The 12,008-nt window shown below is 38.7% G+C and overlaps 1 protein-coding gene across 4 annotated transcripts in view; it reads left to right on the top strand.

The window, feature by feature from the left end:
- Positions 1-12,008, top strand: part of SYNE1 (spectrin repeat containing nuclear envelope protein 1) — a gene marked incomplete at both ends in the record, with an annotated part of 450,185 nt that overhangs the window by 168,445 nt on the left and 269,732 nt on the right. For all 4 annotated transcript variants that reach the window (XM_079716491.1, XM_079716490.1, XM_079716492.1 and 1 more), the window contains 7 exons: positions 614-841; positions 1,224-1,322; positions 2,828-3,015; positions 3,411-3,534; positions 6,024-6,190; positions 8,346-8,499; positions 10,477-11,105. In XM_079716491.1, the coding sequence (XP_079572617.1) occupies positions 614-841; positions 1,224-1,322; positions 2,828-3,015; positions 3,411-3,534; positions 6,024-6,190; positions 8,346-8,499; positions 10,477-11,105 (1,589 nt within the window). The remainder of the gene's footprint in view (positions 1-613; positions 842-1,223; positions 1,323-2,827; positions 3,016-3,410; positions 3,535-6,023; positions 6,191-8,345; positions 8,500-10,476; positions 11,106-12,008) is intronic.

Below are 12,008 nucleotides of genomic sequence, written 5' to 3'. Positions count from 1 at the left end.
AGACCTAGTGAGTCTGACTCTCTGAGGTTGCAGCCAGGTGACCCTAATGTATTCCAAATTTGGAAACCATTGGCATAAAGTATAGGTGATAAATATGAAAAGACTGGGTTTAGGTAGGAGCAGAGTCAGAAAAGCTTTTAGTTTGGTAAAAATGAAATACTCAGCTTCATTTTAGGAAAATTAAATGAATGCCAATATTAGCATTCCTATGAGTTTGGGAACATACTACTTCCCAGACCAGTTGGTCAAAACTCTTGATTCACAGATAAGCAGAGAATTCTCTGTACCTTAAGAGAGACTGTAAGAGTTCCAGGGACATGTTCTTGCTTCACTGTGAGTAGGGGTGGCCTTTTCTCCTTATTCTCCATCCAGCGAGCATGCCCACCACCAGTTTGTATTTTTCAGACATTGTCTGCATACCTGTCCTCCCCAAACGAGGTCAGGAAACGCGTGGTGTTTGTTTGTAGCTAGCTGCTTTCTAATGATGCAAGCATGTTGAAATGTCAGTTAAGGAAAAATTCTGCTGATTTTCTCTCTCTGCAGATGATTATATCATTTCAGGAAGGCAGGCTTGCTCAGCCTCCATTGTCATTTTTCTTGTTTTAAATATTAGGTCATGATTCAGGAAATAGAAAGTAAGATGAGCAGCATTACAGGACTAGAAGAAGCAGCTCAGTCTTTTGCTCAATTTATTACCACTGGAGAATCTGCTCGAATCAAAGCCAAGTTAACACAGGTAATAAGATACTGGGAAGAACTCCGAGAACAAGCACAGAGTCTGGAAGGAACAATCTTGGGACATTTATCTCAGCAGCAAAAGTTTGAAGAGAATCTTAAAAAGGTAACAATTGGTCCTTGTATGCTCAAGTTACCTATTTCACATTGCATTTTATAAATTGTCCAGAAATAATGGAATAAGGAAAAGACACAATATGCCAATTATTTACCGAGTTGTCAGTGATGATTGTGTTTGTAATTTATATGTAACCTTTTTTCAGAGAATATAAAAATGCCATTATATATTGTGTTCAGATAGGTATTAAGTCTTAATTATATTCCTTTCAAAGAGTGGAACACATTGATTTGGGGTTTTTAAAAAAATATATTTTATCATCACACTGAACATTTTCCAAAAAAGATGGGAATGCTGTTTCCCCAATAACCTTCTCTACCTTGATGTATGTTTTCCCCATCATCATTTTTATATGTTACCAATGTTTTAGATCCAGCAGACGGTGTCTGAATTTGAAGATAAACTTGCTGATCCAATTAAAATATGTTCTTCAGCTACAGAAACATACAAAGTTCTCCAAGAACATATGGTAAGAGCATGTTTCAACGTTTCTTCTTATTTATCTACTCAGAAATGTGATAATTCCTGCTTGAAAGGAAAACAGTAAATATTTTTATTAGAGTTAAAATTGAAAAAAAATGTATGTTACTTGAGGAATAATATAGATCAAACATATTCACTTCATATAACACAAGAAATATAACTGTACAAATAAGTTTTCATTAAAAATGTATTTTAAAGAATAGTCATTTAAGATATATTTCTCTCTCATAATTAGAACATATAACTTTTTCAGATTATAGCTTTAATAAACCCTGTTACCTCTTGCCAACATTATAAAAAATTAAATGTGAAGAAAAATATGTATATATTTGCATAGCAGATTTCAGACTCTAACCCACTACACTCAGATGTGCAAAGACTATGTCCTCACTGATCTTTTCCCCAATGACTAGCTTTTTTGATCTGGTCCCTGAACTGGTAACCACTGTGAGATATTTTGCAAAGCAATAGATGCCTCTGGCAGAATTCAGAGGAAGCAGCAAAGCAAGAGAATCATGCACAAAGAAATACTCAAAAGGAGTGTGTTAATTAATAAACCAGAAAAAAATATATATATATAATCCCTATTATGTGTGCATGCATACACAAATACAGAGAAAGGGGCCACAGTAATAGCAAACAGTTGACAAAAGCACAAGTGGAAGAGGAAGTGGAATTTATATTGTTTGAATATTTATCATAAGAATGCATTATTGTGTTACTTATGTAATTTTTAAAAGAATAACCCCCAAATGAGGAAAAGTAGGACAATTAGATTTGATAGAATTATTTTAATAGACAACTAAGTTAACAATTGAGTACCAGAGAGGATAATATTGTATGTTTCTAATATTTGGATTTCCTAAAGCAAGTTATTTTTCTCTATCTTGATTTTCTGATCTGTAAAATGGGGGCAAATGAAAGAACATACCTCTTCCGGTTCTTATGAAGATTAAATGAGATAATATATGTAATGTACATAACACAGTGCCTGCCACATTCTCAGTTTTCCTAATTGTTCTTATCATGGATTCCTGATGGCAACTATGTCAGCCATAACTTCCCATATATTTTTTTAATAAAATTACAGCATGTTGCATGTAGCTCTTATAAATTAGGAGTAGGGTTTTTTTTTTAATACATTTGGTATAACATGAATGACAATTTTCACCAATTATCTAAATCCTTAAGGGAAAGTTGTAATTATTCAGATAAACAGCAACAAATTCTTATTTGGGGAATGGCCTCTCCATTCTCACCTTTGACTTCTGCATTCATGAAGTAACTTGCTTGTCACTTTCACTATGTCTTGCTGAAAATCATGGGCAGAGATTTTGTTTTGCTGAAAATCATGGGCAGAGACATTTTTTAGTACCATTGTTGTTTATTATGCCTTTGGGAAAACGTTTGGTGATAAAGGGTCTCAAAGAAAAACTTAGGTCTCCTTTCTTGATGCTGTGCATTCATGGAACTCTTTTGCTCTCACATCAGGATCTCTGTCAGGCCCTGGAATCACTGACCAGCACGGTGGCTGCCCTGTCAGCCAGTGCCCACAAGGTGTCTCACAGAGACTCCTCCATCCAGGAGGCTGCAGCCCTGAAGCAGAGCTATGAGCGTTTGCTGAGTCAGACTAAGGAGAGACAGACTGTGCTCGAGAAGCTGCTGGCCCACTGGCAGAGGTGAGCAGCCTTCCTTCTCCAGTTGGCAGCCAGGGTTTCAATAGCTACTCCTAAATAGGAAATTCTGGGCTTTAAGTGATGGGAAATGATCATCCCACATGTAAAACTCATCAACTCATGTGCCTACCATGGGAAGACATTGATCTTCATTATAAGATGAAGATCCCTGATTGTGGAGGGGATGTATGAGTATCTTTACACATTGCACACATCTAAACACATGTGCAAGTTCATACACAAACATGAAAGGAGTGGTTTTTTTCACCTTCACGTCTAGAAAAATACAACAAACACTGTGGTATTTATAATGGTTACTGTTGAACCCCTCAACTTCAGAAAAGTTTTCAAGTGTGATAATTTTGCATGAATTTGTTTCTTATCTCTGCTTTGTGTAGGCTAGAGAAAGAACTGTCTACCTTTTTGACTTGGTTAGAACGATGTGAAGCTATAGCCAGTTCCCCAGAAGCCAACATTTCTGCAGACAGAGTCAAGGTGGAGAATGAACTTCAATTAGTACAGGCAAGTTCAAGGAAGTGAGAGGAAAATGAAATGCTCTTTGTTATGGTTGCATCGTAAAACAAACTCAAGTACGAAATCTTTTCTGCAACTTAACTTCTTGTTTTCGTTTCATGATCCTGCAAAGAAGAGCAGCCCTGACCTGAAAGACAAAGTCATGGTGAACTTTGTGATGATCAGTTTCCATGATGTATTAGAAAATCCTGTAACATAATGTCTGGCACTTTAATGCAAATTATCTGGCAGGGGAGTTGAAGGAGAAATGGGTAGAAACATAGATGAAACAAGGTTGACCATCAGTGAATAATTTTTGAAGTTGGGTAATAGCTGTATTCCTTCTACTTTTTCATTTGTATGAATTTTTGGTAATAAAAAAGTCACAGTAATGATTATTTTCAAGCAAGACAGCAAAAAATGAATAAGCACAAATGCAGAAGATAGAAAGACAAAGAATACTAGCTTATTACATTCTTGAAGAAGCCAACTTTTTATACTTAAAATAATCTTTAAGTATTACTGAAACTACAGATAATGTTACTGATTTCTGGAGATTAATGACTTGCTTTAGGCGATGCGATCTGTGCCAGAACATTCAACAGGCAGTATTGCTTCACAAAAGATATTTAGTAACAGATTTACACCCCAACTTTCTCCCATCACCTTTTACAAAATGTTTAAGAGGAAACTAGTTCTTTTAGTTTTCATAATTGCTTCTCTAAAAACTCCATCAGAGCATGTCTGTAGCATCTGATCCTATTCCCCCATCTTCAGATGTTCTCCTACCTTGACTTTGAGGGTTTCTCACACTCTTGGTTCTCCTGCCTTTCGAGTTTATTAAGCACCAATGTTCTGCATTAATCTCCCAAAAAGTCCCTGCTCAGAAACCTCCAGTGACTGTCCTGCCTGAGGATAAAGGGCAATCCTCAGTCCACAATCCAGTGTTTATCTTCTTATAAATGCAATGTGAGCTGTTCTAAGAAGGGAAGTCATAGCTCCTTTTCTTAAATATGATACAAAGATATCTGACCATATAAAACTGTATTCCTGGACTTCCCTGGTGGCACAGTGGTTAAGAATCCGCCTGCCAATGCAGGGGAGACGGGTTCGAGCCCTGGTCCAGGAAGATCCCACATGCCGCGGAGCAACTAAGCCCGTGTGCCACAACTACTGAGCCTGTGCTCTAGAGCCCGTGAGCCACAACTGTACCTAGAGCCCATGCTCTGCAACAAGAGAAGCCATCGCGATGAGAAGCCCGCACACCGCAACGAAGAGTAGCCCCCGCTCGCCACAACTAGAGAAAGCTCACACGCAGCAACAAAGACTCAAAGCAGCCATAAATAAATAAGTAAATCAGTAAATAAATAAATAAACAAAATACATCTGTATTCCTACATGTCTCTGTGTGGAAAACAGTGCTATACAAATTAGAAGACCAAGATTGGCCCCCATCCAGGCACTGTGTCAGCCAAGCTGCCTCCCTACCATGGTCTGAACATTCCTTGTACATTCCCACCTCCTGGCCTGTGTCTTCATCCTGCTCAGCGTAAGTCCTGGTTCTGTTTTGAGGTCTTTCCTGTTGTCCATAGGCTGTGTACTCCTTCCTCTGATACCTGTAGCAATTTTGCTTGTATCACACATGTGGCCTCACTAGGGAGGGGAAAGAAAACATTTTGACAAGCATCAACTATGTGCCATGCTACAACTATCTATATAGTGCTTATCTTTTATCTCTTATTAGGTAGGAACCACAGCTTTTATGCACCACTCACATCACCTAAGAGATTCATTGCCTGATTTAAAAATAAGTAGTTCTGTTGCAAGAAAGTAAAATGCAGACCCTTTAAGTTCCCTGGTTTGGCCTAATGTAGTCCCTAAACAGAGAGACACACTGTGTTCCCAGTACCTAGAATTGTACCTCTGTCATTGTTAGATATGCCGTGTTTTTCTTCAGCAACAGTTTTTCTTTGATTCTTTTCACCTACTCAGTTTCTTTATTCTGAAAGAAATTCTACAGCTTCTAAATTTGCCTAACTTAATATAACCTAGGCACTGGGAAACTAATTCAGGTTTCAGAAGCAATTTTTTTTTTTTTTTTTTTTGGCGGCACGGGGGCCTCTCACTGTTGTGGCCTCTCCCATTGCAGAACACAGGCTCCGGACGCGCAGACTCAGCGGCCATGGCTCATGGGCCCAGCCGCTCCGCGGCATGTGGGATCCTCCCAGACCAGGGCACAAACCCATGTCCCCTGCATCGGCAGGCGGACTCTCAACCACTGCGCCACCAGGGAAGCCCCAGAAGTATTTTTAATGTTGCATTAGAGGTTAAGTGGATCCTTTTCTAAATCAAGGGATAAAAACCCTTTTTAGCCTGGTCTCAATGACCTCCGTTTTGCAAGAACACAAAGCCTTTGGATAGCAACCACCTGTGTCACATGGTCCTTCCTGGTCAGTCTTATTGGGATGAGATCTGTAATCCATTCTGTTTTTTCTCAGGGGCTGCAAAATGAAATTGTATCCCAGACCTCAAACTACAACAACCTATTGCAACTAAAGGAATCCCTATTCTCAGTGGCCTCCAAAGATGATGTGAAAATGATGAAACTACATTTGGAGCATCTGGATGAGAGATGGAGAGATCTGCCTCAGATAATTAGCAAAAGGTTTGGTTTCAAAAAAAAGCTTCTAGTATTGTTCATTTTTTTAAATGGTGAGCATATAAATTAAGAAAATCTAACTTTGTTACTTTTATTTAACCCAATTATTCAGGGCATAATTATAGAAGGGAAGAAAACTACTTCATTCGTCATTTTAAAAATCAAAGTGATTAATAGTTAGTATTTCTAATGAACCTCAATTCAAAATTTTAGTCTTGCAATCAGGGCAAATGATCAAATTAGCTGAACAATATTGAAGAGCATAGGATTACTCGGGTTTGTATTATTACTGCCCAAGCTGTTTATGTAGAGGAGAAAAAAGGTAATTAAAATTTTGCCTCACAGGATATTTCTCAAGAGGATATGTATTTTTTTTTCCATTTCATTCCTATATAGATCTTTGTAGAGAGCAGGGAAATTATTATTATATTAAAAGGAGACAAAAATGGATTAAATATTAATTGACCAGATGATTAACAATTGACAGTTATTCCTTTCTAAGATGCCAGAAAACAAATTTTTGACTTAAATTGGTATTCATTGCCCATGTAATCTTGAATAAGGCATTTAACCTTTCTAGTCAATTTTTAATTTATTTATTCAGCAAATATTTACTGAGTTTCTACAATAAGTAGTGCACTCTTCTGAGTGCTGGGGTTAGCAACAGTGAGCAGAGTTCTGCTCTTTACCTCTGTGGAACTTGTATTTGTTCCATTGTCTATTCATTCATTTATTCAATTAGCAAATGTTCATTGGGTACCTGTTGAGTACAAGGCACCATATCAGAAATTGAAACCATAAAAATAAATAAAACCTGACTTCAACTATTTTAGAGATCAGCATGGGAATAACAAGAAATCCAATGAGAGGTGAGCATAGGATATTATGGGAACAAAAAGAAAGGACATTTGAATGGGTTCATGAAAGGCTGACAAAAGGTTTTCGTGCCAAACTCTTGAAAGATGAGTAATTTTTTGTAAAATAGAGGAGAATCTGCCTTCTGCCTGTCTCCCAGAGGGAAAGTAAAGGGTTTTAAAATGATACAAATGTATAAAAGCATTAAAAATATAGTATATGCTTGTAAAGATAATGTGTAGAAGGTTTTGTAAGGATTAAAACATGAAAGTCTATTTAAAAAGTTGAACTCTGGATAGGAGCCATTGTAACAAATATTAATATTTGATTAAGGTATTATTCTTAATGCCAGCTTTGGACTCTGACCTCAGATCACCTATTGTTTATCCATCTAATTTATTACACAAGCAGTGATTGATCCCTGACCATATCCCAGGCACCTTTCTTGGTACTAAGGATATAGCAGTAATCAAAGCAAGTAGAGTCCAATCTTTTATTCAGTGAGGAAGAGGATAAATGTATCATTAATCAAATGAATGAACAAGACTGTTTCCAGTGGTGTTCAGTAATATGAAAACAACAAAATAGGGTTATATGTCAGGGACCGTAGATTGGGAGGCCAAGCCACATCTCAGGGGACGTGACATCTATTAATATCCAGATGCTGTGTAGGAAGCAGATTCATGGTACTTTGGGGGCAAAGGATACAGGCAGAGGGAGTCAAAAGTCTCTAAGACCGTAGTGAGCTGGGATATTGGGGAAACAGAGATGAGTGGCAGTGTGAGGCTTTGCTGTATCAGATTTTGCCTTCCTATGTGCAGCAGGAAATTACCCCTGTGTCTAAGCTTGGCAGAGAATGTTCTGATTACATTAAGGTCATTTCTGACTTTTACCTACAACGTGGATTGAAGGGAGGCCACGGTGGCAGGAAGGAGACCAGTGTGGCAGCAGTTGGAGGCAAGGCGACAGATGAAGAGAGTTAGACCAGAATGTAGAAGCGGAGAGAAGAGCACAGAACGTACCGTGATGGGGGTGCTAACGGGATCAACGTAGAGCAGATGTGGTGGTAAAGAAATGGAGGAATGAAGGGTGACTCGTAGGACCATCTGGGTGGATGGTGGTCACATGAACTGAGTCAGGAAAAGTGGGAGAGAAACGGGGTTTGAGAAGTAGAAAACATCAAGAGTCCCGGTCTGTCCGTGTATGACAACACTGCTTTTGCCCTTGGTTAAGCTTATTCCAAAAAACGTATCATCATTCTGTCCAGCTGTGGGGCATTTTAACTTCAACACCTTTCTGTACATAGGATTCACTTTCTTCAGTCTGTGGTCGCTGAACACCAGCAATTTGATGAACTGCTGCTTTCCTTTTCTGTCTGGATTAAGCTGTTCCTCAGTGAATTACAGATGACTTCTGAGATAAGCATAATGGACCATCAAGCAGCTCGTACTCGACACAAGGTAAAGTGCACTCTTTTAAGATTGAAGAATTTATTTATAAGAGAGAGCTCTTGAATTATAATGGGATGCAACATTAAAAAAAAAACACTTGACAGCAATTTAACTTCTTATTAATATGCAAATGTTTTAATAATTGAGCATATGGGTCCAGGCAATGTGTTATACAGACAAATTAAACAGATAAAGCTACTTCAGATAAAACAGGCAACCACCTTAAGACACTGTTCATTCAAAGTGGAGCAAATGATTTGTAGGGTGAAGTGTTAAAAATGTTCCTTTTTTTAGCTTCGTTTGCTTTGTTCAATGCTGAAAACTACTACTGAATTCCAATGCTTTAATGATGGAGTTTTTCTGAATTACTCTTTAGCCTGAAAGTTATTTAAAATTTATGATTTATTTTCCTTATTTATAATTTATACATAATATCTATCCAGGCATCAAAAAATAAAACATTTAAAAAATCAGATACTGACCATCAAGCATTGGGATAGTCAGAGATAAGCTACATAGTAAGTTTATAACAATATTTAATAATAAAACACTTAATATTTATTGAGTGCTGACTCTGTGCTGGGTTTGCTAATTAGTTTTACCCAAAGGAAAAGTACTTTCTCACATATTTCTGTTATGAGTCAGGGATGCTGTCTTACTTAATGACTTACATTTCAAATGGATGGCTCCTCCGTCCTTGAGAAAGATTTTCTGAGTTGTAAAGCTGGCCAGAGGTTTTTAAAAATTTACATCGCAAAGGGGCAGACAGTGGATTTGTAAATTTTCTAACATAAATGCTCATAGAAGCCCTCAAAAGTTTAGTAGTCAAGCTGAGGAGAATATTTAGGCCACTGTGGTCAAGATCAAGACAGATGATGATTTGTCTTTAATGGGAACCATGCTGAAATCGTTGGCAAATCTCTGCTGGATTTTAAGCCAGATTTATTGAGAGCTAGCCAAATTTCCTATACAACAGGCTCACCCTGGTTAATCTACATCTGTTTAAAAAGAAGGCAGCTAAAACTTGTGCAGGTTTCTACCTGCCTTATTCACTACCTCTGAACAGGCGTTAATGTTCATCTGTTGCTTACACTCCTTCCCTACAAACTGTTAAAATTAGCTCTAATAGGGCTTCCCTGGTGGCGCAGTGGTTGAGAATCCACCTGCCAATGCAGGGGACACGGGTTCGTGCCCCGGTTTGGGAGGATCCCACATGCCGTGGAGCGGCTGGGCCTGTGCCGCTGAGCCTGTGCGTCTGGAGCCTGTGCTCCGCAACGGGAGAGGCCACAACAGTGAGAGGCCCGCGTACCACAAAAAAAAAAAAAAAAAAAAAAAAAGCTCTAATATATACATAAATACTGTAATTTGTATATAAATAAAGTATTATAATATGTAAAATATAAATATATGTATTATCTATAATAGAGCTTAGCTCTAATATATAAATACTATAATTTGTATATAAATATATTATTATAATATTTACAATGTAAATATATAACATGCATTATATGTAATAGAGCTAATTCCATATATTAATAATTCTAAATTAAAATTAATTAATTCTAAAATAGAACTAATTCTATATATATTTTAGTTATATTGTAGGCATATGTATAGTTAAAAGATATTGAATATTTGGAAGATTTTAAAAGATATATACATACATATGTATGATGTATGTATACACCCATATGTATATAATTATATATATCTATAATTTCTTTTAACTATTTCTATCCACAAAGAAATTATTTTCCATGGAATGATTTAGTTCCAAATGAGAGTTATGCTTTATGTGAAATGCGTAGATAAACAAAGCAAAACAAAAGAAATTTAAAAAATGTTTCTGCAAGATTTGCCATAGTTGACTTTTATGCCGTCCATTGCATTTAAAATGTATCTTGACATCCCAAATCCTGACGGTATCTGTGTCAGTAAAACAGTGTATCTGGGGAATCAATAACTAACTCTCTCCTCTTCCAGGACCATGCAGCAGAAGTAGAGAGCAAAAAGGGAGAATTGCAGAGTCTGCAGGGTCACCTAGTGAAGCTGGGTGCTCTGGGCCATGCTGAGGACCTTCACCTCCTCCAGGGCAAAGCGGAGGACTGCTACCAGCTGTTTGAGGAGGCCAGCCAGGTCGTGGAGAGGCGGCAGCTTGCCCTCTCTCACTTGGCCGAATTCCTGCAGGGCCATGCCTCTCTGTCAGGGGTTCTCCAGCGGCTGAGGCAAACAGTGGAAGCAACCCACAGTATGAATAAGAAACAGTCTGACTTACTAGAAAGGGACCTCCAGGATGCTATCCGAGACGTGAAAACATTAGAAGCTGCTGCTATCAGTCTTGATGGCCTGCTTACCAAAGCCCAATACCATCTCAAAAGTGGAAGTTCTGAGCAGAGGACTTCCTGCAGAACTACAGCTGATCATCTCTGCTCTGAATTAGAGAGGATCCAGAACCTTCTGGGAACCAAGCAGAGTGAGGCAGACGCCCTGGTGGTATTGAAGAAAGCCTTCCAAGAGCAGAAAGAGGAGTTGCTGAAAAGCATTGAGGACATCGAAGAAAGGACTGACAGAGAGCAGCTGAAAGAACTAACCCGCCAAGCGCTTCAACAGAGGTGAATGGAAACTGCGTGGAAGCCGGTTGTCTCGTGTACTTTTTCTTTGGTCTGGAATGAACTCTTGTGCAAAACTATAATAGTACCGGATTTAGCTACTTATTTTAAAAATATTTTGAGGGGACTTCCCTGGTGGTCCAGTGATTAGGACTCTGTACTTCCACTGCAGGGGCACGGGTTCAATCCCTGGTTGGGGAACTGAGGTCTCGCATGCCTCGTGGCCAAAAAAAAATATTTTGAGGATAAAATTAGTGACTTTTTTTTTTTTTTTTTTTTTTTGCGGCACATGGGCCTCTCACTGCTGTGGCCTCTCCCGTTGCGGAGCACAGGCTCCGGATGCGCAGGCCTAGCGGCCATGGCTCACGGGCCCAGCCGCTCTGCGGCATGTGGGATCTTCCCGGACCGGGGCACGAACCCGTGTCCCCTGCATTGGCAGGCGGACTCCCAACCACTGCACCACCAGGGAAGCCCCGAGTGACTATTTTAACACTTAAGAAGTACTAAAATTTCCTTGTTTTCCTTAAGGACCTTCCTAAGATGTATATATAAGCCACTCTATTTACCATAGAGTATATTGATCATATCTATTTTTAAGCAATTTTTAACTGATAGAAGAAGGGACTCATCTTCTGTAACAAGAATGACAGGCAGAGGAGAAAGAAAGTGAAGTAGATTTGCATTTCTGGTGGTAAAATATGAGGTAATTTTTCCCGGTGGCTTCTAGCCTCTCAGAAAGGACTGGAGTGAGGCCCTTAGTTGAGAGTGAGTGACAGGAAGCTGTGGGGTGAAAACGTAGGGAAAAATGGGAATGAAGCCTCTGGTGCTTGGTAAGTGATAAGCTGCCATTTGAGATTTGTATTCATTCACTTGAAGTGGAACCAAACAGCCTGGCAAAGTGGTTCT

The sequence above is a fragment of the Hyperoodon ampullatus genome, assembly GCF_949752795.1.
Source record: "Hyperoodon ampullatus genome assembly, chromosome: 12".
Classification (NCBI taxonomy): Eukaryota; Metazoa; Chordata; class Mammalia; order Artiodactyla; family Ziphiidae; genus Hyperoodon; species Hyperoodon ampullatus.
This window is presented reverse-complemented; position numbering and strand designations above follow the sequence as displayed.